The sequence below is a fragment of the Callospermophilus lateralis genome, chromosome 7 (assembly GCF_048772815.1).
Source record: "Callospermophilus lateralis isolate mCalLat2 chromosome 7, mCalLat2.hap1, whole genome shotgun sequence".
In the NCBI taxonomy this organism is placed as follows: Eukaryota; Metazoa; Chordata; class Mammalia; order Rodentia; family Sciuridae; genus Callospermophilus; species Callospermophilus lateralis.
The window spans coordinates 5,778,456-5,804,564 of record NC_135311.1 but is presented as its reverse complement, the minus strand read 5'-3'; the positions used below and the strand labels follow the sequence as shown (position 1 = coordinate 5,804,564).

At 41.1% G+C, this 26,109-nt stretch overlaps 1 protein-coding gene and 1 non-coding gene across 19 annotated transcripts in view; both read right to left on the bottom strand.

Moving 5' to 3' along the window:
• Positions 1-1,306: 1,306 nt before the first annotated feature.
• Ubap2l (ubiquitin associated protein 2 like) overlaps positions 1,307-26,109 on the bottom strand; it is a 45,590-nt gene continuing 20,787 nt past the window's right edge. For 6 of the 18 annotated variants that reach the window (XM_076862021.1, XM_076862019.1, XM_076862018.1 and 3 more), the window contains 18 exons: positions 24,552-24,723; positions 19,458-19,656; positions 18,634-18,911; positions 18,291-18,463; positions 16,696-16,885; positions 15,957-16,011; positions 15,428-15,602; positions 15,016-15,088; positions 13,964-14,159; positions 13,786-13,874; positions 12,248-12,301; positions 11,418-11,499; positions 10,267-10,484; positions 9,691-9,796; positions 4,811-4,878; positions 3,436-3,633; positions 2,968-3,018; positions 1,579-2,139 (listed from right to left, as the gene is read on the bottom strand). In XM_076862021.1, the coding sequence (XP_076718136.1) occupies positions 2,044-2,139; positions 2,968-3,018; positions 3,436-3,633; positions 4,811-4,878; positions 9,691-9,796; positions 10,267-10,484; positions 11,418-11,499; positions 12,248-12,301; positions 13,786-13,874; positions 13,964-14,159; positions 15,016-15,088; positions 15,428-15,602; positions 15,957-16,011; positions 16,696-16,885; positions 18,291-18,463; positions 18,634-18,911; positions 19,458-19,656; positions 24,552-24,723 (2,473 nt within the window). In that variant the 3' untranslated portion in view covers positions 1,579-2,043. Of the gene's footprint in view, positions 1,432-1,578; positions 2,140-2,967; positions 3,019-3,435; positions 3,634-4,810; positions 4,879-7,779; positions 8,177-9,690; positions 9,797-10,266; positions 10,485-11,417; positions 11,500-12,247; positions 12,302-13,785; positions 13,875-13,963; positions 14,160-15,015; positions 15,089-15,427; positions 15,603-15,956; positions 16,012-16,695; positions 16,886-18,290; positions 18,464-18,633; positions 18,912-19,457; positions 19,657-24,551; positions 24,724-26,109 lie in introns of those variants that run through there. The other 12 variants (XM_076862034.1, XM_076862035.1, XM_076862036.1 and 9 more) reach the window with 6 other exon arrangements.
• LOC143405353 (small nucleolar RNA SNORA58) lies at positions 11,577-11,713 on the bottom strand. Its single transcript, XR_013092060.1, has one exon. It is a non-coding gene; the product is annotated as a small nucleolar RNA SNORA58 (small nucleolar RNA).

The following is a 26,109-nucleotide window of genomic DNA, read 5'->3' as shown; positions in this document are numbered from 1 at the left end:
GGGCAGCCCCGCCGCACAAATGGAGCGACCTGAGGCCCTCAAGCCGCCGCACCAAGGGCACAGGCGCAGAAACCACCTTGCCGTCTGCCTCCGTCGCATTCTAAACTGATCTGGGGGACGTCTATTAGAGGAATGGACAGTATTTTACTAGCTCCTTCAAGTACTGAAATCCTCAGAGCTGATAATGACATGGGGACGCTTGGAATTCATCTCTTCAGCTCTCGAGTTTATCATATTCACAAAGGATTCTTTTTTTCTGAACAGGCTGTGCAACCAGCAAGACCAAAGGATTTGTAGGGCCACCAGGGAAGGGAAGCTTTTCAGGTGTCCTGTAAAGCAACAAATTGGGGGCTATCAGAATGCCTTTTGCAAGGCGCAATGGAGCACGCCTGTATTCCGGTGACTAGGGAGGCTGAGGCAGGAGGACGGCTAATTCGAGGCCAGCCCTTGGTAACGTTGAGACGTTGTCTTTAAAAATAGTTGGGGATGTAGCTCAGCGGTAAAGCGTCCCTGGGTCCAATCCCCAGTACCAAAACAAAGTTAAAAAGGGATGGACATGTGGCTCCGTGTAGAGCGCCCCTAGAGTTAGATCCCCAATACGGTTAGAGGTCACAAATCCCCTTTTCAGCCTGGAGCTGCTGGCCTACATCCTAGTCCCTAGTCAGGGGGCTGAGGCAGGATGGTGGCTTCAGATCAGCCTAAAACAGGCAGACTCCAGCTGTCATGTACTCAGAGCCTCTTCCTTCCTGGACCTTACGCCCACCTTAGGTCTTGCTCTGGAGTACTCTTCCTGAGACAGGGTATAACAGCCTAATGGAGCATTCAAGAACAAGAAAGGCTGGGCATGTGGCTCAAGCGGCAGCGCGCTTGCCTGGCATGCGCCGGGAGCTGGGTTCCATCCTCAGCACCACATACAAATAAAATAAGATATTGTGGCCACCTAAAACTAAAACTAAAAAAAAAAAAAAAGCAAGAAATACCGCAGTCTAATTCTAGCAGGGAAATGGTTTGCCAGCCAAAAGTGATGTTGCTTCCAACTTCTTTTCATTTGTGGATCCATCTATGTCATACTTAAAAGACTCCATAAAGCCATTTCTTTCTTTGAAATTGTCTCAGCTCCTTCTTCATCCTCCCCCCTCCTTTCCATTCAATCTCTATCCTCTCCCTTCACTGTCTGAAATGTGCTGAAGATGTGGCAGTTTCTGGAAGAAATGAAGATTTGTAGTGGCTCTTTCCAGGCTCAGGTTGTGAAATTCTTAGGGGTGAAGGGAATCCCTTCCAGGGCAAGATACTAGCACATTAAGGTCAGAGTAGTTCTTAAAGGGCAAAGATTTCATTTTATTCCACTGCCTTCGAGGCCTGCAAGAGGAGGCCCAGTTGGTACGGTAATACTTATTCACCAAGCTGGTCATCGACGAGACTGAGGATATCCTAGACGGAGCAAGAATGGGCAGAGGCTGAAGGTAGAGGTTTTCTTTTTATATATACAAGACACATTAATCCATTAAATTTGAGGACACAGTACAAAAAAAAAAAACCAAAAAAAAAAAACAAAACAAAAAAAACCACTTCAACTAATTCATCTGACAATGCTGTTCATATTCATGACGCCATTTTTTTGTTGTTGTTGTTGTTTTTGTTTTCCTAATAATAAAGGAGGAGACTTAGGGCTGTTGGGCTGATATATATTTGGGGGTCCCACCTCCCCACCTCACCCATATACCACCAGGGTGAACAGGAAGAAGTGAAGGAAGGGCAGGGCCCACAGCAAAGTTTCATAATCTTGAATGCAAGGGAGGAGGAGGAAGAGGAAAGGAAGGAAAGAAAGAAAAAAAAAAAGAAAATACAAATCCTATAATACATACAACAGGGTGGGGATGGTATAGGAATGGGACAGACATGAAGCTGAGGCATGGGGTGGGCCGCTGGGGGTGGGGGGCAGCGGAACCCCCCCACATTCCTTTCTCTCTTTGATGCTGTTTCCATAGTTTCCAGCTGAGAAGCCCTCTCAGAAGATAGGACCGGGAGAGGAGGGTCAGGGCCTCAGTTGGCCCCCCAGCTGTAGCTGTTGTAGGCAGACTTGTTGGTCTGGGGCTTCTGCGGGATGGAGCTGGTCTGGCTACGTTGCCCGCTGCCCGTCTGCAGGGGAATGGGAGGATGATGGGGAGGAAAAAGGTGTCTAGTTAGTGGGACAAATCTGTACCATGTCCAGGTGGAGATGTGCGAAACTGCCTTACTCTCCTGTTCCCCTTGCTCAGATTCTATTGACATTTACTTTTCAACCACAGAAAATTTGGTCTCCATAGCTAATACAGCCCCCTCTCTTCCATGCGAGAAAGCATTTTTGACCTTTAAATAGGGGAAAGGTGAAAAGAGGACAAGATGCCTTAGAGATAATAACTCAGTTCTACTTTGAATTCTACCTCCTCTCACTACCCCTGACCTGGGTCTGGAAAAAAAGGGAACTATAAGAATTATGGTTCTGGGAGATGAGTGACCACAAGGTAATTCCATTTTCATTAAGTCCCATAAATGCCTCAACTTGAAAAGCTGAGAGCAGGGAACCCCTTAATTCTAGGTCTCCAGCCACCTATGATGGAGCTCTCAAGAGGTCTCTTGTACCACCCCGTGGATCTCTCCACCACCACACATCACATCTATGAGCCTGTTTCAGGCAAGAAAGGAGAGACAGTCTGAAGCCTCAGGCTCCAGATTCTGCCCCACCAATCTTTTCCATTCTGGTAACCAAGTGTTTTTCCAGAGTTGGGGAAGGATAGAAAGATCAAGAGGGTATTGAGGAGGGAAGGAGAACAGAGGATAGGGAGGCCAGAGAGCTCAGCAAGGTGTTTTGTGTTTGTGTATCCCGATGTGTGACCGCGCAATCTTTTCAAGTTCCCTGAGGCTTTGGAGGTGAAATGGGGTCTGAAAAGGAGTGGGTTCAAGCATATCATCATTCAGTTTCATTACCTGCTCCTCCTGCTGGCGCTGGCAACAGAGAATCATCTGCAAATATGGTAGCTGAGGCAGAACCAGGATATATGGAAAATAAAGGGACAAACTTTGACAATAGAACTCCACCATTAGAAGGGAAAGCTATAATGTCAGGAAAGGGGAAAGGCTGGGAGAGGTAAAAGGGAAGGTGTGACCCAGGTCTAATGGGATGAGGACAACTGTGCCATGGGAGGAGGTGGAGGAAAAAAGACACCAAAGGAAATGGGCAAAAAGGGTTTTGATCTGGCCCCTTCTCTGACATTTCTTTTGCCGGCCGCTCGTGTTATGTGCGCTTGTGTCTGTATGTGCTGTGTGCCCCTGGCTGGCGCTGGGGAGGATTGGGTGAAGGTGGTGGTGAGGAAGGGTAAGAAAAGGAAAGGGGAGGCAGTTAAAAGGGACAGGAAGGAAGAGGAAGGGAAAGGAGAGAGGGAGAAGGGCTATTACCTGGCCATCCTGCTGCAGGTGATGGTGAAGGATCTGGGAGTGCGGCTGCTGATGTGGGGTCAGAATGTGCATAAAGGGGGCAGGTGGGTAGGCAGCAGCTGTGGCCGGATTGATGGGCCCCCCACTTCCTAGGGCTGAAGGCAAGTTGAAGGAGGCAGCAGGAGTACCGGAATGAAAACCTTGTTTCTCAAAGGACTGCTGTCCAGGAAGAAAGAAGGAAAAAGAATAAAAGGTATCAGGCAAAGGAATCCTGGGAATTTCTGAGCCAAAGCTCCCCCACCCTGAGAAAACAGCATAGTCAGAAAGAACAGAATATCTCGAGTCAGATATAAAAGTCTCAGTCCCAACTCTTGCCCTTTTAACAGCTACTCAATCCTGGGAAAATACCAATCTCTCAGCCTTAGTTGACTCATACTTGAAACAGGGATGCTACTGACCTCTCTGTTGTAGGAATCAAACAGAAGGATGAATGTGAAATTAACTAGTGTTGTACATAAACATAAGAAAATTTGCTAACTATCCTTGGCATCCCTGCCCCTGGGCTTGGGTAGAAATTAAACTATTTGGACATTCCAAAAGAAATGGATATACAGTGAGGTATTCTGAGTGTTCAAGGTCTTGGCTCTGAGGCACTTCCTGCTCTCCAAACCCCTAACATTTTATAGCAAACTTTTTAGTTATTTATGGTGATGGGGGAGAAAAGCAACAACAACAAAAAACTTGTGGCTAACTCTGTAACAAATGCTTCACTTAGGTTTTGGGTTATCTCCTTTCCATACCTACTCTTTGTTTAGATTTATTCACAAAGAACGGAATAAACTAGTTTCCTTTTCCCGTATATTTTCTTTTGGAAAGTTATGAAAAAGGTTGGGAATGGGTAGGTTAAAAAAGCCAGGACAACTGCACAATAACTCACATCACATTATAACAATGTACCCATCTCACCTTCCTATTCCTTTTTTTTTTTTTTTTTTGGTACCAGGGATTGAACTAAGGGGCAATTAACCACTGAGCCACATCCCCAGCCCTTTTTTGTATTTTATTTAGAGACAGGGTCGGTCTCAGTTGCTAAATTGCTGAGGCTGGCTTTGAACTCTCAATCCTTCTGCCTCAGGCTCTGAGTCACTGGGATTACAGGCCTTTTAGCACACCTGGCTTCCTATTCATCTTTGTGGTTTCTTCTCAGAGAGCTAAATTCAAACTTCTAGAAAAACTGAAATCTAGAGACCATTTAAAAAAGGTAGGGTGGGGGCTGGGGCTGGGGCTGGGGCTGAATGGAAGAGCACCTGCCTCGCACATGTGAGGCACTGGGTTCGATCCTCAGCCACCACATCTCTGTGTCTTTTTCTACTTCTGTCCAGAGCCGGGCACCTACCTGGGTTTTGGAGTACACAGATCCAGAGATATCTGGCACGCCAGTGTTGCTGGAGGTGACTGATACACCTGAGGGAGGAGGAAACAGACAGGAGGTTAGCTCAGCTAGCTGCTGGCCCTGTTCCTGGGGTCAAGTGACGTCTGCAGCCTTGCTAGCTATAGCACTGAAAGGGAATTTTAGTCTGTTTTTCCACCTTCAGGTCAGTCCTGAGATCATAAGAGTTCATGACACACAGGCTCCCTAAGGGTTCGTTTTCCTTTTCCAGATAGATGTGGAGTATATGTACGAGACTGAGGTGAGCTGTTTTTGGGGGGAAGCAAGGGAATATGACCAAACCTCATCAGCCTATATGATTTCAAAACACTTCTGTGCCAAGCCAAAAAGAATGTAATAAACATGTAGTGTCCACTTCAAATCAATCTACCCAAACCCCACATGTCCTGCCCCTGAAGATTTAGATAGTCCCTGAAGAGACAACTTTTGGGCTCAGAATCCATACCTTTACTGAATAAGGTAAGTACTGGAGGAACAGCTCAATTCAGTCCCCAAGAGCATTTTTATTCTTGGAGCCTTGGCTCACTTAGTCCAGTTTCTCTAGTCTTGCGAGTTTTTCGGCTTTTTATTAATTAAAGTGCTGGCATAAAAGTGAGTTTCCATTTACACACTTCCAGTACAGAGGCAAGGAGGGAAAGTGTGTAGGTAAGAGTGGGCTATTTCCTAAAGCTTATGTGGGATACAGAAACTAAATACATTGGTTGTTTTTTTAGTTGTTTCCATGAAAAGCCCTAACCCACACCACTACTTGCATGTTTCCAGTTGACAAACTTCTTCCTATAACTACTACAATTCAAAGGAAACCATAGCAGTATAACCACTCATTTTGTTTTCCTCAAGCTGAAAAATATACTACACTCTTCTTCCTAGGGTTTGGCAATGGATTAACGAGACAGAAAAGGCCATGGGATAAATAATCTAGCATTTCAAAAGAAATTTTAAAAATCTGAGAAACAAAACAGCTAGGAATTTACAGCATGATTTTAAAAATACATTAGGTCCCATGAAGACAAAATGAAACCAGAATAACTTTGGGTTTCTGTCTATGCCCTAGGATCTTTTTCCTTGCCCTCTGCTGTTACAAACACCCCGATGAAAATTTTTTTTAGAAAAGCTGTGTTAAGTGAACAAATCACAAATAAGGAATTCTCCATTTACCCACAATTCAACAGCAGTCCCCCTTCAAACTCCAGAACCCAAATCCTCCCAACCAATGCCTATGACAAAGCCAGCCTTCAGAAGTTAAGCCCACCTTGGACAGTCACTTTAGAATCTTCCCAACAGAAGAGGCATCTTAACCTGGAAAACCCTCCCACATCATAAGTCCAGATAGTTCCAGGGAGGAGCAAACACCAACTAGGAAAAAGAACAGAACTACAGAAACCAAGCAAGAGAAAATACTTCCCCATCTCCAAAGTATCAACTCTACACTCTGAAGGCACTGAAGTAGACGGGAACAAGACAGGAACCTCTTAAGGAGCTAACGGGGTATTTTTCCCCTTCCCTTTCCAAACTTCAGATGTTCATCTAGAGAAAAACAGGGTAACAAATTTTAAGAACAGGGAGTTCAAGAACAGAAATGGCTAAAAAATAAGGGCTGTGGGGAAGGATTGAGACTGAAGGTGGAATAAACAGAACATTTTAAAGACAAACCCCAACACTGATTTTTCTTTACTGCAAAGGATTACCCTCTGCAAATCAAGGCTAGATTGCTCTGGAGGAAGGGAAAAATGACTAATTAGATTCTTAATCTGGCTGGTAAGAAGAAATTTAATTGTACTATACCCCTACCTGGTCTTATTCTGTGCAGAGACTGGAATAGCTACAATACAGCTTCTAGTCCAGAGGTCTTAAATTGGATATGAGGTCTTTAAGGAACTAGAAACGCAGACCCCCGCCCCCCAAGAATACTGTGTAGTCACCATAATAGCTTCAAGGTAACCATTAGAAAACCTAGGAAAATAATGGGTATTGATTTCCTGAACCTATACTACAATTATGCTCAGCCTAGATAAAGGTTTCCCTTTTTATTTCAAATATTATGTCCTGCCTATACCCACTCCCAAACAGTGACAATCATCCCAACAGAATGTGGATGGTAGGGAGGAGAAGCAAGAACCATTCTTTCCTAATATGACAGGCCCTGGGAAAGCCGATCACCCTCCACAGAGCAAAATGACTCTAGAGGGCTGGAAACAAATACAACGAAAGCTGAACACTTTGGTTTTCAATTAACCAAAGATGGTGATCTAAGTTAACTCTATAAACAAAAGGGCTGATGGTGTACTAGTAGATGGTGGACCGAGTAGTGATTAGAATTTCCATACTTGGGATGTCTAATCAAATCTCTCCCACACATCCTTTGCTACACCTACAAGTGCAAAATGACTAATAATCCACAATCTCTGAGAAACCATCAAAGGATAAGAACAATGTTCCAGGCTAGCACAGTTTCCACAGAACCTGAGTCATCAACTAGCTGATCACTAATGGTTTTATCAGATCTCAATCAGCCAGTCAATCTTTGGGAAACAGATGTGGGAATTAAACCTTGGAAAATGCTTCCCTATCAACAGCCTAGAACACCATCTCTTTTTGCTTTTCTCTCTATAAACCTTTTTGTCCTTTCTCCTCTGCTTATGTCAAAAGCAAAAAGGGAAGATCCAAATGGAAAAGTGAAGAGATATAAGCATGGGAATCAGGGATTTTATAAGTAGCCTCCTTCACCAACCAATCAACAGGCTGGAAACTGAGGTTGTTTCCCCTCCTCCCACCTTAAAAACAACCATACAGAAAAGTTAACAGCTCTTTGCCTAGGCTGGGGTCTGAATTAAAAGGCCACCCTCCACCCTTTATCCACAATACAACATTGGTTCCTAGTGTCCAGAAAGACATGCACGGAAAGAACGCCAGAGTTAGCTAAAGAAATACCACAGTTTATTGAAGACTACAAATATTTTTGTTACAAGTTGAAACTACATGCCTTCCAGAAATCAAAAGCAACAGCAGGTGTGTGCATTGATGCTTCGGAGGTGCTGCACCGCTTGAACTCGAAATGGGTAAGACAGGGTCAGACACAAGGGGGAGAGGGAAATGGGGAGGAGTTCAAAAGCCCAGAAGATATCCACCAACTCATTTCCCCAAGCCACGCAGGCCATGGCCTCAGCTCAGCAGGCTCTCCTCAGTGGTCTGGTTTCTGAAACAAGACTTCAGTGCAAATTTATACACACACACAAAACACAGCCCCCAGCCTTGGGCCAAATTAGCTCTCAGCCGTCCAGAAATGCTTGTAAGGGGGTGGATATTTTCTTCCTAAAAGGAATCAAATACATAAAAATAAATGAATTTAGAGGTTGATGAGGAATGGAATGACAAGAGCCCTCTGTGGGGTTGGGGATTGGGGGTTCTCAAAGAACTAACAGGTTTCTGAAATATTAAGGGAGGTAAGAAGCTAGGATTTCCAGAATCAGATATGCCAACTGTCTTATATTATCAACCACCTACCTTACCTCTGAAAATTCTCATACCTGGACCAGCTGAAGTTTAATTTTAATGTTCCTGGAATGGGGCCAAGTCAAAAGGCTTATAATCCTCCCATCATCAACAAGACCTTATTCAGTGACAGCAGTGGCCCCAAGGAACCTGGGTAGTAAATCTTAATGGGGCTTTTCTCAGGATTTTTAAAATTTATTATGACCCACTCTTAAGTCATAGAGCACAGTCCAAAGCTCCACCTGACTATTAAGACTAGTCTTTATTACCTTCTGTGCTCAGCTTAAGACAGTTTCCCAATTAGTGAAAATTTTGAGCTGGGTGCATTGATGCATGTCTCTAATCCTAGCAATTTAGGAGGCTGAAGCAGGAGGCTTCTAAGTTTGAGGCCAGTCTCAGCAACTTAGTGAGACCCTATCTCAAAAAATAAAAAGGACTGGGGATACAGCTCAGTGGTAAAATGTCTCTGGGTTCAATCCTCAGTACCAAAAAATAAATAAAATGTTGAGCAATTTACTCATCTGGAGCCCACACAGATGTTGCTCCATCCAAATCACCTTGAAACTAACTGAGCTTTGAAAGACAATCCTCAACCCCAACCCCTTGCAACTACAATAGGCTCCTCCTCATATATGTCACTGAAAAACGTAGATGAAATGGTTTTATTCAATGTCTCCTCCACTTCCATCCTTCAAAAGTGGAGCATGGATGTCAAATATGGAAATAAGTGATAAGCTAAGTATCTTTTAGGTCATTACCTATCCAGAGGATTCCTACAATTCTCTCCCTGCCATCAGATATGCAAATGGGCTTTTTAAGAAGACCAGTCATACAAATAAAGGAACCTCCCAGTCTAATTCTGTCTCTACTGCGTGGTCATGCCTATCCTCTCTCTCCATATCTTAGGTCTTCTAGCTAGGAATGAAAGGGGAATAGTAATAATAATAGTACTACAAAAAGACTTAAGCCAAGCCTATTAATCATATTGTTAGCTATGAAAGCATTTATCCCTTCTTTTCAGTGAATATATCCTCTTTTATACTGTCAGTGCCACAACACTTGCCTCCACTGATATCTCAGCAAAATCTTAGGGTCCTTGTCCTCCTTTTAATCCAAAGTTTAGGCCAGACAACATATTTTAGCGGCCAAAAATGCCCCTGAGCATTCTAATCATGTGTAGTAAAAGCATTTCCTAGAGTCAAGAGCCTCTGCTGATGATGCTCCCAGATATCCAATTCAGCCAAGCATCAATATTCATATGTGGAGAGCAGAACACCCTCACCAACCCAGTAACACCTCACAGAGACACTGAACCAGGGCCACGGGGAGCTTACCAGTATTGTATCCATGAGATCCATATCCACTCGGCTGTTGGAAAGGGGTGGCTGATGCATTCACACTGACATTCACACCATGCTGCTTGGAAGAGGTAGGAGCCACCTGAAGAGCAAAAGGGCCAGAACTGCAGTGAAATGGCAGCATGCACCATCAGTTTCACCTGTCCTACTCCAGGGCCCAGGTGTTCAGGTGGCTATGAATCCTGATTTAGGCTGGCCATAATTTGAATAGTGAAATAAGACCCTTACTAATATTTCCATAATCTACCTTTGAAATCAAGAGGCAATTTGAAGGAAGGAAAAGGGGGAGTGCTATCAGGGAATACATGGCCATCTGAAGAAAGCAAAGCTGTATGGTATCACATCCCCTTCTGGCTAATTCTAGAAAAAGTTAATCCCTATTATAATTCAACCAATTCCAATCCCACTCCCCCTTCCCAGGCCAGAAGAAAGCCCAATGTGGAAACTGTTCCTCCTCATTCATTACAAGACTCATCTAGCTTTGAAAGCACAGCTAGGATAGTGTCAGGGATAGAAGCCTTCACCACAAGGAGACCAAGGCTAGGCACTCACAGGGAACACAGCAGGCCCATACTGGAAGGTGCTGGGGAGGCCCGGGACCCCTGTGTAGTATGGCAGGCTGGTGTAACTGTAGCCAGGAGGCAGCGCCGGGTTCAGGAATGTCTGCTGCGTGGTGTGGTGAGTCTGCGTCTGGTTCTGTTGGGGTTGGGCCAAGGTTGTGGCCGGGGCTGGGGAGGAGGCATCCCCACGACCGAACTTTGTGAGGTCACCTGTGACAGAAGAAGCTAAATGTACCCGTTTCTTTCACTGCAACACAAGTCACCTCTTGGTTTCACATGATTCCAAGAGATCCTATTCAAAACTTTTAAAATTCAATTCCTTAAATTATATTTCTTTGAAGCTCCATTCAGCATTGCTCAGAATACATTTAGCATAGTGCCAGTTAAGACTATTGTTGAGTATGAACTATAGTTGAGTATAGACTACAGTGCCAGTTAAAGACTATTGCTGAGTATATTTGCTATAGCAAAAAGAAGATCCCAGGAAAAAGTTCCTACATTATTTCTCTACCTTTTTGTATTCTTTCACCCCCAGCCCCTATTTTCTTCCTTGGGAAACACTCCATGCTAGACTTGAAGGGACAGCGACAGATAAGAAAAAATGATAAATCAAGGAGGATGCCAAGAAAGTCAGGCCAAAAAAGAAGGTCTAGCAAGACAATGAGACTGCCACTGTGAGCAATGTACAGAAGAAGAGATGAGCAGAGAAGACCAGTTCATCCACTACTTCCTGGAACAAGCTGAAAAACCTAAGTTATAATGTCATCTGGAGGGGCAGAAGATGGAGCACAGGCTTAGTACAGATGCGAGACCCTAGGTTCAATCCCCAGAACCAAAGGGGGAAAAATATTTTTGGGTAAGGTGTGTGTGTGTGTGTGTGTGTGTGTGTGTGTGTGTGAGAGAGAGAGAGAGAGAGAGAGATTTAGAAATCACAGACAAGTGAGATGGAAAGGGAAAAAAGCTGCCAAACCCTCATCTTTAACAGGACTGTGAATCTACCAAGCAATTCATCACGTCCATTTTAAACTTCCGCCAGAGACATGTAAGGTGAGAACCAGGTCCTTTCTTGCTATTAAGCAGGGTTTTGCCATTCATCCCAATACAATCTCCCTCTCCCTTTATTTGGCCCCATCCCAGTCGTACCAGAATAAGGGTTGCTGGCCAGGCTACCATCCCTCCCGGTCAACGGAGTGGTGGGCGTGGGAAACGGGATGCTGTAGTAATCCTAGAACCGAGTAACAAAAGAGCACAGACTCAATGCTATTCATTCTCCAGCATGAAAACCACAGGGGAGAAGCACAAAAATGTCGGGAGTACTGCGATTTATCCAGCTACCAAAGAAGCTGGTTTGAGTTTGCGTAAACTCCAGATTACTCTTGCATATACTGTCCCCCCTGCCTGGCCATAAGCAGAGCCAGGCAAGGTCTACGGATATGCCTCCTAAAGTTCCATCAGGACCAATAATATTTTCAACCTCCACACATCATCTCTAACAGCATATGCTAAAATTACCTTGAAAAACATATCTCTTTTTTTCCTGTAATTTTAAGTGTTTGAGACATATAGAAAGCATCTTGAAAGCATCTTGAGAGCTCCTGAGTACTTTATTGGGCTACAGAGTAGGTTAAAATGTGTTTACTTCAAAGATTTCACATCTCTGGGGAGTGGGGTATACCTAAATGGTAAAGTGCTTGCCTGGCGTGCACTAGCTCCTGAGTTGAATCTCCAATGACACAAAATATTAAAAAACAAGATACTGACATTGGTAGAAAATGTATAGTTGTAGTAGTCCACTTGGGCTGGGGGTGTAGCTCAGTAATAGCATGTGCTTTAGCATATGTGAGAACCTAGGTTTGATCCCAAGCACCAAAAAAAAAAAAAAAAAGGAAAGAAAGAAAAAACCTCCTTAAATTAAATTTAAAAACTAATTTTTAGATCACCTCCTTTACCAGAGTTCCCTTCCACATACTTACCAATGGAAATCTTGTCTGAAGCATCTGCAAGTCATCATAACCATACATTTGTGGCTGAAAGACAATGGCATGTGATATTAATGAGAAATGGTCATAAATGATTAAAAACAAAAACAAAAAACCCAAGGAGCTAAAAAGCAAGATAATTCAATACATTATTCACCGTCCTTCTTTGAACAGGACATAGATTATTTCCTTGGGCTAGGGATGTAGTTCAGTGCTTCCTTAGCATGAACAAGGCCCTGGGCTCAATCCCCAACACTACCAAAAGGAAAAAAACAACAACAACAAAAAAAAAGATTTATTTCCTTCAATTTACTTAAAGGGAAAATAAAAGTAGAGATTAAAGGATTAATGAAAGATCTTGAAACTTTCATTGAGCTACTTACTACTGATTCATCTAGACCATTTCTGGGTTCATATACTTGTGACATATACAATAGACACAAGTATATGAACAGCTATCTGTACTCTCTATTCTATGAATGGAATCTTCCTGCCTTTACTGTCTAATCTATACATCTGGTTTAAAATTTATTTTCTCCATGAAAGATTCAGATTTTACTCTTGTTTCCTCCCAATTTCAAGATAAAGCAGTGTTGTTAAACAATGTCCAACAGTGTTATTTGAGCAATCTTGTCTGTATGATGTTTATCTAGACTTCCACTTTCAGGGGAAGTACAGTTGTCTTTTAATAAAATTTTCATACCCTCCATCTTAAGAGGTACTGAATACCTGGAGGTAACAGAAGATATACCTGAGAAAAAAAGTCAACAATGTCAGCCATTTATTCTCAAGACAATTCCAAAGTGAGCTGGGGAACTCTCTTCTGACTAGGTTAGAGGCAGCAAAGATCTTCAGAGTAAAGAAATCAATTCATCTACAAAAAACAATTCTCCAAGAAACTGAAAGGAATTCCAGATGAACGTTTTGGCCTTTGGCATCTGAAGCCTAGAATTTCTATTTCACACAGAGCAAATACACAATAGAGGGCCTTGCCCAAGTTTAGTCTTTCCTCTCTAAAAATGATTGTTTTTTCCAAAGCTACAAAGATTCAAAACCTACTTGTGCTAGGTGCAATGGCGCATGCCTGTAATCGCAGCAGCTCAGGAGACTGAGATAGAGGATCCCAAGTTCAAAGCAAGCCGCAGAAATGCCAGGCACTAAGCAACTCAGTGAGACCTGTCTCTAAATAAAATAAAAAATAGGGCTGGGGTTGTGGCTCAGTGATGAGTACGTGTGAGGCCCTGGGGTTCAATCCTCAGCACCACATGAAAATAAATAAATAAAATAAAAGGTACTGTGTCCAAGTGCAACTAAAAAATAAATATTAAAAAAAAATAGGGCTGGGGATGTGGCTCAGTGGTTGGTTGCTCCCAAGTCCAATCCCTACTACTCACCCCCGCAAAAAAACCTATTAGTTTATATGTGGCATTTTTTTCCTGTACTGTAATTACAGTCTACTGCCTGAAGCCAGAACTATAAAGAATAGTCCCACCAACACCACCTTTTAGAACAAACCCTTCAATCCTACTTACTGGGTAGGCATGTAACAGCCCTGGAGCCATAATATATGGATTAGGCAACAATGGCGGGACCCCAGGAGGAAGGTTGGGAGGAGCTTTTCCTAAAAGAAAAAAAAAACATTTTTATGCTATCACACAATTATTGATTCCCTCCATCCTAGAGGAATGCCATCCAGCTATGCAAAGGTACCTGAAGTTGTAGCAACCGAGCTTCGAGTTGAGGCTGTGACAGTGGAGTTGCTGCCTAGGCTAAGGCCCAGACTGCTGCCACTGTTGAGACTGGAAGAGACACTGACCACTGGGGGAGGTGCAGAGACTGTGCTGGACGTGGTAGAGAAAGTGCTGGAGGAAGAATGGAGATTCGCCTCACTCTCCACACTTGTGTGCTTCAAAAGGGAGGAGCAGTGGAAGAGAGATGAAGAAGCAGCAATTAGCAATATAGGTTAGGAATGATAAACAATCCATTCTCCTGAATATGATCATCACAACAACTTCCCAATTAAAAAGGTCAGGGCATAATAACAGAGTCTCCTCTACCAAGGTACAAAAACTCTCTAGCTACGTGTTTCTAAAGACTCATGTGACAAGGATGGTTATTAATACAGACTCATATACCATCATCCTGTTAAAAAAGACAGCAAAGTGGGTGGTGACAACTCCAGTGTTGGTGGAGCCCAACACTGGTTGACCGGTCAAATAAAGTTGAAATCTGAAAAATGTATCATAGCCTTCTCTCACACACTTTTCTTCTCTAGTTCATGGGCTAAAATAACATACAGCTGACTTTAAACTTGACGTTGTGTTTTAAGGAAAGAGAAACACAAGCTCTATCAGTTAGCAAGATTTGTCCTTTTCTTTCAACCCCACTCTCCTTTTTTTGGTGTTGGGGATTAAACCAAGGGCTTCATGCACACTAACCCATACAGTACCACTGAGCTATACCATTAGTCCCTAGAAAGGTATGTTCTTTTGTAACATATACCTTATCTTCAACACAGGAATGGAGGATGGAGGGTGTCCCTTCCAGGCTATAAGGAATGATTTATAGCTCTGCATTATTTCTAGATTCTTTGGCTTCTTTTGGCTTCCCAACATCCCCTTACTCGTTTCTCTGCAACCTCAGTTCAGTGAGTTTTATCATCTCATGAAAAAATGATCAAGAATTCCCTCTTGGCAGAACCTTAGGGTTGGCTAGTTTAAGAAAAGCTTAAGAACCACACTTCCTTTCAGCATCATACTTACCAAAAGAGTGGATGTCGAAGTGCGTCCAGAAGATGTTGATGATGAAAGGGTATTCTGCTGTGTAGATAACGTGCTGTAAGAAAACAGGGTGCCATCAACAACAGTGCTATGGCCACCTGGCCTGGAGCTTTAATCAAGAACACAAGCAAGAAAATAAGGTAGAACATAGGAACAAGAAAGTCTTGAGAAAATGGTAATAAGCACAAGAGCCAGCCAGGGATAGTTAAGCAACAGTTAAAACAAAAGTAGATGCTGAAAGGGAAAAATAAAATAAGTCTCTTTGTCTTTATCTCACAGCTTTCAGGTCACCCATTTACCCAGAAGTGGGGCTAATGTGGTCTTTGCCAGTTAGAAAGAAAAAGAACCAGAGAGCTCCATCCTCACCCCAAACTCCATCCTCACCCCAAATCACCTGCTGTGTTGCGTGGTGGTGGTATTTGGAATTTCCTCACTGTGGCTCAAGCCACCCAAGGAGGATGAGTGCTGATTGGTTGTTGTCAGTAAGGAAGCTGCAGATACCGTTTCATTGAGAGGGGGGATGCTAGAAGTGGAAGGTGAGTCAGATTTCACTGCAGAGCCTGTAGCACCTAGAAATAAAAGAATCCATCTCACCAGAAGAAAAGAAAATGTCTAACGTGAAGAATCACTACAGTCCTATGCTGCCCCAAAGACAAGAGTATGAGTTATTTAATAATGGTATAATCTTGTTTAATTCTAGGCACTTTGAATATGAATTTCATTTGTCCAGTGACGGGAACCAATAAAATGGTTACCATTTTAAGTCAGAGAACCTGAAACTTTGGAAGGCTGGAGATTAAGCAGCAAAGTAGAATTAAGACTAACCAGTCCTCGTGCCAGAGCTCTTTTCACTTTTAAGAAATACAAAAATATTAAGAGAAAGAAAAAAACAACTGAGAATAAAAAGCCTGGAGAATACTCACCTTCAACAGATTGCGTGGTCTGTAACTGCGTGGCCTGCACAGAACTGAAGCCATTCTGGTGCAAGAAAACAGAGGAGCACGAACAGACAAACTCATGTGAATGGGGGAAGTTAATACTAACTCAGCTTAATTCTAGTTAACTAAAGGATTAATACAAGACTACGCAAATAAACAAAACAAAAATTAAAAACAATAAAAACCAGATATACTAAGCCTGTGTGGCTAACAGCAACAGAAGACAACCCCCAAACAGGTGAAGATACCCCAACCCCAAAACAGGTACATAAAAGGCCCAAAGTCCAAACCCAATGATCTTTGTGGTAGGATGTGGGAATGACAGTTCAGCCAAACCATTTATCCTGCTGGCTGCACAAGACAGTCACTCAATACCACCTCTAGCATATGCTGTCCCTCTCACCAAGCCAAGACAAAGCAAAGTAAGATCTACTGATAAGTACCCCAAAATCTAGCAATTAGATGTTCCAAGAGAGGACAGGTATTTGATTCTACTAGAGACAACCTTTGCTGCAAAGAAAATGGTTTTCTGACTGAGTCTCCAGGATTGCTGAAAACAACTTTTATTTTATCAATCACAAAAATGTGTTTGCAGCTTCTCAATCAGCACTTCCAAGATTTCTTGGCACCACTTTCTGAGAAGTAAAATGCTAATATTTAATACTTAAGAGACTTTTGCCCACTGTTTCCCTAACCTCTATCCAGGGGCTCATGAGGCTACTACCTTTGCCTGAGTCAGGTCCTTTTGGGGTGATGAAGAGATGGAACTGGGGTACCGCCGAGTTTGGGTGGATCTTTGCTCATATAGAGGGGCCTGAGCATTATTTTGGGAGGTATAGGTTGTCGACTGAATTGGGCCACTCTGATAACCAGACTCCTGACTCTGGTTAGATGAAATTGTAGATGAAGATTCACTGTGGGAAATGAAAAGAGGAAAAATCTCAGAGAAAGGAAAGAGAACAGATACTAAGGAAATGGCAGAGACCTAATAGTGGAATAAACTAACATCAAAAGAAAATTTCCAACAACAACAAAAAAACTACCACAATTTTCTCCTGACAACAGTAGATCCCACATTCTAATATGCCAGGGATTTGAATTAAGCATAAACCTTAGAAACATCTTCAAATTGAAGCAGAGAAAACCCTCTTCCTTCCCTCACATTTTATGTTTTAAGAAAAAGAAATTAAAGGTCAGTGGAAAGGATATAGTACTCTTGGTCCCTTCTATAAATCACAATGTGAGCCCTCAGCTCAAACTCATTTTAAGGAATTTTGAGCTTTAGATTTCAATGATTTTATTAAATTTAAGATCACTGGTACAATTCTTTAAGAAGAATTTTTTAAAATATTTGCATGTATTAATTGGCAGTTATGACCCCACAGACCTAAATTAGGGCCAGATATTTGTATTTTTAAATTCCAAATATAAAAAAGTCTACTCCCTGAAATTCCTCAGGACTTTCTATTGCTAAAGACAACCTTACTTGATGTTGAGCAGAGGAGGTATAAAGGGTTCCTTTTAAGGTTCCTTACAATTCTCTCCTTTCTAGGAGTTCAAAGTTTTACCCTTCACAGGCATAATCTCACACCAAAGGGCTAAAAAGGAATGCCAAAAGCACTTTCAACTGTGATATAGGTCCAGGTACTTTAAATGTTAGAGGTCCTGTTCTGTCTTTCAAAAAATGAGCAACATTCTTCAAGTACCCAAGCACCATTATTTTCCTGTTTTTGTTTTTTATACCAGGGATTGAATCCAGGGGCACTTAACAACTAAGACCCATCCCCAGCCTTTTTTTATATGCCTTTATTTCATTTATAGGCAAGATCTCGCAGAGTTGCTTAGGGCCTCACTAAGTTGTTGAGGCTGGCTTTGAACTTGCAATCCTCCTGCCTCAGTCTCCCAAACTGCTGGGATTACAGGTGTGCACCACCATCCCAGGTTTCCATGTGCTTAATGTTACAGATAATCCTAGTGAAAATGTTTGTTGTTATTTTTGTAGTTGGGATTAAACACAGAGGCACTTTACCATTAATCCCCAGCTCTTTTATTTCATAATTTATTTTGAAATAGGATCTTGCTAAGTTGCTAAGGGCCTCACTAAATTGTTGAAGCTGCCCACGAATTTGCAATCCTCCTTCCTCAGCCTCCCAAGTCTCTGGGATTATAGGCTTATGCCACTGAGCTCAGCCCTAGTAACGCCATTTTAAAGTAGTCAACAAAATGCTGTAATTCATTACTTTTCTCCCAGCCAGTTAAAAGAACAATGTCTCAGCAACAGACTTAGAACAATTAGCAAAAGACTAATGTTTATACTACCTGGCCGTGCTGGTATATAGGCTACTTGGAGCCTGGCTTGAAGAGGCGCTCGTGGTGGGGGTGGACTCATAATCAGAAAGGACAGGCTCTGACCCAAACTGCAATGCCCCAAACTGCAGATTTAGCCCTGAGATATCTGCTGAGCCAGGCATCTCCACAGCCAGAGCAGGAATCTATAAAAAAGGGTAACGGAGAAGAAAATACAATGGTTCAATACAATCTTACTATGGAAATGTTAGTAAATATTCCCTTTGATTTCAAATTTCCAAACTTAACCCATATCAACTTAATTCACAAATCCAATACTTCCTTGCAGTAACAGCTACCTAAAAAGTTCAAGTACCTTAGAAGTCAGTGAGGCTTTTTTCTTTTGCTGTTTCAGTTTCTGCTGAGCTGGCTGAGGGCTGGAGGATTGGTTGTCTGAAGACCCAGGAGACATCTGTGGAGCCGAGGTGGATTTACTTGGCAGAGGAGAAGAGGGGGGTGGAGGTGCAGCGGTGGAGGTGGCCACTGCAGGTGGCTTCTCCTGAAGGAACACCTCCATCATGGTTGAAGATGGGGTGAAAGCCTGGCGCTTTGTAAAGGGGCTGTGTACTGTCGAATCATTTGGGTTCTTTAAATCTGCAAAAGGAAACCCAACAGGTGTGAGGTTCAAGGTTCCAATACATTTCAAGGAAAGGCTACTGTCTTGCACTAATGCCATGAACCAGACCCTCAAAGACCAGAAACTCATATAGACAGGTTTTCTTTTAGGAATGAATCTCATTTCATTTCTATAGGCAACAATCACTGATCTTATCCATTCTTAAAAATAGCCTAATCAAATCAATACTATTACTATGCCTGTGCAAAACAAGAATCCATGAATTGCTCGAATTTAAAGTATAAGGTCTTAAATGGCCAACTCCATGAGCCCAAAGGCAACACATTCTCAAACACATAAACTTAAAAGTAATTTAAAAAAACCCTATGCAAACAAAAAAATTTAATGACAGAGATACATAGGTTCAAATTTTTATTATTTCCCAATTTTCTGAACTCAGACTCTTTGACAAAACCAGAGACAGCTACCCCTCTCATCGGGATACATTTTCCACTCCCCTCACCAGCTTCTTCACAATAATAGTCCAACACATAAGGGATTCAAGTCACTTCACATCTTCTTACCATACTGCACCAGTGATGGGGACTGTGTCGTTGAGGCCATGTCCCAAGAGGAGGTGGTGGTACTTCCAGATTGAGAATGCTGAGCTGCCAGCTGAGCCAGGGCCTGAGCAGTCTTGAACTGCTCCAAGAACTGAGAGCCTGTAGTACTGCCACCTTTAGCTTCACCGACATCACCAAATCCTTTTCCTAACATGCTCACCTGGAGATCAACAGAGAGATTTACAGCCTGGAACTTGTCTGCTAAAGAAAGACACTTATCCAGTTTGAAAGCTAGTATGGATCAAACAAATGAAGAATGCTACTAAGCAGGGCCCAGGGCACATGTCTACAGTCCCAGCTACTTGGGAGGATCACAGATCCAGGAATTCAAGAAAAGCCTGGGCAACACTCTGACACCCCATTTCAAAACAGAATGCTATAAGACCGAGTATATAGCATAGTCCATTGAGTTTAAGATTCAGAGTCAGACAATTAGATTCGAATTCTGGGTATGCAACCACAGAAAATTTATTTTAAAGTCTCTTTGCCTCAGTTTCCTCATCTGAAAATATAAATAGTAGTAGTACACTTCATAAAGTTTAATCAGGATTTAACAAATAATATATCTGTACAAAACATGTACATGGAACACAGGACTCAAGAAAACTACAGCAATACATATTAAAACCCCCACTAATATGCATAATTTTATTTTTTTATATATCAATTCAACAAATCTAAATTTTTAAAAGATGATAGCCCTTAAAAACTTATAATCACCATCACTTTCTCCATCTTAGGGATAATGCCTTGATAACTGGAGAGTTCCCCCCCTTCAAGATTTTTACATAAATTAATACTTTTATTAAATTAATACAAAAGTGACATAAAATTTTACTTTTGTCATTATATCCTTGCCCCTACCACTAAACAATCCAAAAGAAACAAAACCAACTTAAACTGAATGCTGCTCATAACTAGCTTATAGGCAAAGAGAAATTAAAGGGCCATCCCAACTTCTGCACTAGATAAAGTTGACAACTCAATGGCTTGATTATTTTTATAGAATTACTGCATGATAACTAAGCAAAACATTACTCTAACACTTTTGGGGATTTCCCTGTTCCTCATTACCAAGGAAAACTATCAGCCAAGTCCAAAGATCAACCTCATGACCTTGACTAGCCTCAAAAAACAAACATATAAACAAACAAAAAACTTCAAGGAGAATTAATCTTGTCCTACTCAGGTACTTGTTTAAACGTAGCATGTCATCATCAGCAATGCTTTCTTATAGAACACCTGTGTCTATTCAACTCAAGGTAAGGTTTTTTCCTTCCCACTTTGAGCTATATCCCAAGATTATTCAAACAAAAACTTGAGCCAAGCACAATGGCACACACTTATAATCTCAGTAGCGCAGGAGGCTGATGCCCCAAGCAACTTAACAAAACCTTGTTTAAAAAAAGGGGTCTTGGGGGAGGGCTGGGGATGTGGCTCACCGGTTTTAAGTGTCCCTGGGTTCAATCCCCATTACCAAAACAAAATAATCTGAGAAGTCTAGTTTAAAGTGAGGGACTGTGACACAGATATCTAATGCAACTAAAATATTCTGCCAAGTGCAAAAAATTAAAGACAGAAAAATTACATAATGTCCATTGTATTTTATATATAATACAAACTCCTTTATCTAGATCTAATAAATATTAAAGAAAATTAATTCTCTAATATTATGCTCAATGAAAAAAGTTACATTAAATAATATTGATTAAATAAAGGTAATGAGGATAACAAAATACTATTTATATTTAGTTCACCTATCAGCACACATTAAATAGATAAGGAAACATGGAAGTTTACTTAAGTTTACTAAAAACATCTTTTTGATATTCCTATAAAAACTTAAATATTGAGGACTGGGGTTGTGGCTTAGTGGTAGAGTGCTCACCTCACAAGTGCAAGGCCCTGGGTTCGATCCTCAGCACCACATAAAAATAAATAAAGTATTGTGTCCAACTACAACTACAAAAAGCAAATATTAAAAAATTAAAAAAAAAAATTATATTGAAGCCAGGCATGGTAGTATACACCTATAATCCCTCATGACTCTGGAGACTGAGGCAGGAGGATCGCAAGTTAAAAACTAGCCTCAGCAACTTACTGAGACCCTGTCTCAAAATAAAAAATATAAAAAGGGTTGGGATGTACTCAATGGCTGAGCACTTAGTGAGACCCTGTCTCAAAATAAAAAATATAAAAAGGGTTGGGATGTACTCAATGGCTGAGCACCCCTAGGTTCAATTCCCAATATTTTTTGGGGGGAGGGGACTAGCATCAACAACAAAACCGCAACTTAAATTGGGCAATTTTGTAGGTGTCCTATAAAATTTTATAGGTTTTTACAGAAATCCTATGCATAGAATATGACACAATGAATTTTAAAATATTTAAAATATTAAAATTTTGATTTTTTCGTGCATATTCACAATTCCAAACATTAAGAGGGCAGTTAAAAGAGGCATAGATCACTTGACCACGGATCTACTTATGTATTTTAGGGATCTGTAACACTTCCTGATTTTCATCACACCTTTCCACCAGCATTCTATTTTCTTTCTAACCCCAATATTTTCCTCACCTGTTACCTTTGTGGCAAAACAACCACCTCCACTTCTAAATTAACACAAAACAAAAAATTTTTAAAAAACTTCAAGGAAAATAGTTAAAACTGAGACAGTTCTGGATTAGTAGCTACCTCAACAGTTTTCTAAATTAAAATAATTAATAAAACTGGAAAAATAAAATTATCTGAACATAAAAGGTCTGCTTACCTCTAGTAACTCTTAGTAACCCTCCACCAAAAAAACAGAGAGGAAAAAAAAAAGAGTAAATTAGGGAGCTGAGGCTGTAGCCCAGTGGCAGAGCACCTGCCTAGCATGTGCGAGGCAATGGGTTCAATTCTTAGCACCACATAAAAATGACAATAAAATAAAAGCATGCTATCTCCAACTACAAAAAAAAATTTAAAAAAAAAAAAAGGAGTAACAGGATTTATTGACTATAATTGGTCCTTGTATTATCTTTGTTTAAATTATAATAAATAAAATAATATTTTGTGGCTCTAAGGATCGAAACCAGGGCCTTGTGCATATGAGGCAAGCACTCTCCAACTGAGCTATTTCCCCAGCCCTCCTTTACTTACGTATTTATTTACGTCCCAGAGATTGAACTCAGGGGCATGCAACCACTAAGCCACATCTCCAGCCTGATTTTGTATTTTACTTAGACACAAGGTCTCACTGAGTTGTTCAACGCCTCACTTTTTGCTGAGGCTAGCTTTGAACTCGTGATCCTCTTGCCTCAGCCTCCAAAGTCCCTGGGATTACAGGCATGCACAACTGTATCTGGCTTCCTTTATTTTTTTAAATGTTGTAAATCAAGAAGTTGGTGTACCATGCATTATAGGTTATTTAAAATGCCACTACCATTGCCACATTTGTATAATTGGTGTCAATCAGTTTAATTATCTTCCTGAGGCCCCCCAAGACAGGAAGAACAAGCACTCTTATTTCCATTTTCAGACAAGGGGAAACACAGCTAACAAGTTGTGATATGGAAAAACCCTAGATTTTAGAAAATGTATGGTTTATAAAAAACACATAAGGGGGCTGGAGATGTGGCTCAATCGGTAGCGCGCTCGTCTGGCATGCGCACGGCGCTGGGTTCGATCTTCAGCACCACATACAAATAAAGATGTTGTGTCTGCCGAAAACTAAAAAAATAAATATTAAAAACAAATTCTCAAAAAAAAAAAAAAATGGGGGGGGGGGCTGGGGATGTGGCTCAAGCGGTAGCGCGCAATTCAGTGAGACCCTGTCTCTAAAACACGAAAATGGCTGGGGATGTGACTCAGTGGTTGAGTGCCCCTGACTTAAATCCCTGGTACAAAAAAAAAAAAAAAAAAAAAGAGAGATATGGGGAACGAATACAATCTCTCACCAAAGTTTAATTAGGATTGTGAAAGTGTCAAAAAAATATTTTTAAAGTATTTTTTTCTTAGTTGTAGTTGGACCCAATATCTTTCTTTCTTTCTTTCTTTATTTTAATGTGGTGCTGAGGATGGAACTCAGTGCCTCACACATACAAGGCAAGCACTCTACCACTAACTAAGCCACGGCCCCAGCCTGAAGGAGTCAAAATTTATTAATTGATGCCATTGATTTTCTCTATTCAGGAGTAATAAGAAACTGTTCAGCACGATTGTATATTCAACAAATCATGTTAACTCATTTTTAAGATGACTCAGTTTGTTATAAGCTAAGGCTTGTTCTAGAGCTATCCTCTAGTACCCAACTCAACATCTGCACACTCAAAGATGCTTAAAAGAACAAAGAGGATGCCTAACCTTGTTACAAATCCTGTCTTTGAAACTGTTAAACACAGAAGACCACCGCTTTAGACTAATCTACACTAGACTCTAACCAATCAGACTAAAAAATCAAGAGTCACGCATATAAAAGTTCCAACTCCAACTGAAATTACATTGTTTTTTGACTTTCTGAAAAATTAGGAGAGAAAATAGCTAAATTTCCCAAACAGGCTGGTTCCAACAGCTGAATTTCAAATAGGTGAGTAAAAAAAGTTTCTTGGTCTTAATCCACACACAAAAAATGTAACCTGATGCTAACCAATTGGTTACTTTTCTATTTTTCTGTCTCCCTGTCTTATCTCACAAGGAAAGTAATTTTGAAATGACTTTTTGTCCTATTTCTGTTTTTTCAGCCCTTCTCTGTCTATAAAATCAACCTCTTGCAGAATACATTTGTGCTTCTCTGTATCCCAGTGTCTTGGGAGGCAATGTCTGGAGGATCACAAGTTCAAAGCCAAACTCAGCAACTTAGTGAGACCCTGCCTCCAAATTAAAAATAAAAAGGGCTGGGGAAGCTCAGTATAAAGTGCCCCTGGATCCTCCTCCCCAGCACTACAAATAAATACAATAAATCCAAGTAAGACCTTAAAGCCGAATTCTTAGAATTTTAGCCTTTGGGAGAAGGAATGTCTGGGTAAGCATGGTAGAATTGGTGGGAAGGTTTGATCAAGATAAACCAAACTTACCATACTATGATGAGAAAATGTGTTCCCTGAAGCAGGCTGTGATATGGCACTCTGCTTCGAATTACTGAACACCAGAGGCTGGGCCAGAGAAGGAGCCTGAGATGGATCCAGATTAGATGAATCATTCTCCATTGAAGATGGTGTCTTCCCCAAGAGAACAGCAAGGTCAATTCTAGTGGGAGAGAAAGATCTTGATGAATAATGACTGAACATTTTCTAGCATTTTCTGACACCTGATTCAGATCATGGTTAGATTAAAACAAAGCCACTTAATGATGTGCTCTTGAATGAACTCAAAACATAAAGCCCTGAAATGCTTAATTTACCAAAATAAATGATGCATGAGAGCCACTATTTAGCTAAATTCCACCAGGTGCCAATAATAATGGCTTTCATTTTAGTGAAAGTTATTAATTTAATGAAATATCAAATGTTAATTAGCAGCTCAATACTTGGCCCAAAATCTACAAGTATGTTCGTGACTGTAATATTAAATACTTGTCATTAATAATATCCAAGATATAAGAATCATATACCAGAATGTTGGTATCTTCAAATGGAGACTTTTGGAGGTATTTTCCTTAGTTTTATAAAATTTCAAAAGTTATCAGTGATATAATAAAAACAGGAAGCTGGGGGTGTAGTTCAGTGGTATAGTATGTGCCCAGCATGTGCCTAGTCTTGGATTGATTCCCACTCCTGACCAAAAAAAAAGAAAAAAAATTTCCTACATCACTGTGTCTTTTCTTATTCACAACAAGCTTGTTTCTACCATACCTGAGTTTATACTAATGTGGTGAACCCATGGTGGATCTGAGTCACTAGAAGGACCAAATCTGAGGATTGGAATATTCAGCCCTTCCCAACCCAACCCATTACCAAGGCAGTGAAATTGGCTATCAAGTCCAATAATCAATGGCCAATGATTTAATCAATTATGTCTACAATTTATAACTCTAGAATAATGAGATCTGTCAAGTTTCCAGACACCTGCAGAGGACATGGAAAGTCATATGCCCGCACCCACACATACTGTGTCCTACGGATTTCTTCTATTTGGCTATTCCTGAATTGCACCTTCATAATAAAGAGGTTAACGATAATTAAAACACTTTCCTGAGTCATTCTCATGAACTACTGAACCTGAAATTAGCATCTGTGCCAACTCCAGGACAGTGTCAGAACTGCACTGCTAAACACCTGGTTGGAGAACTGCATCACTGGTGTGGAAGAATATATTTGGTGTCACACACACACACACACAAAAAAAATTGTGTGTGTGTGTGTATGTGTGGGCATGCGCGCACGTGTGTAACATACATATTTAGTGTCCTATTCTTACTGATTCCTATCATACTTCTTTGGAATCTTCTAAATTAAGTAGTTTTATAGATATATAGCTGATTTAATTCATGGACACAGAATCCATGGATATGGAACCAACTTCTCAGTGAGATCAGCAGACAAAGATCATTATTATAAATCAAGAGAAAAAGCTATTAAATAGTTGAGGACATAGCACTTTCACTTTCAGCTTGGCTTTTCTTTCCCTGGCTTA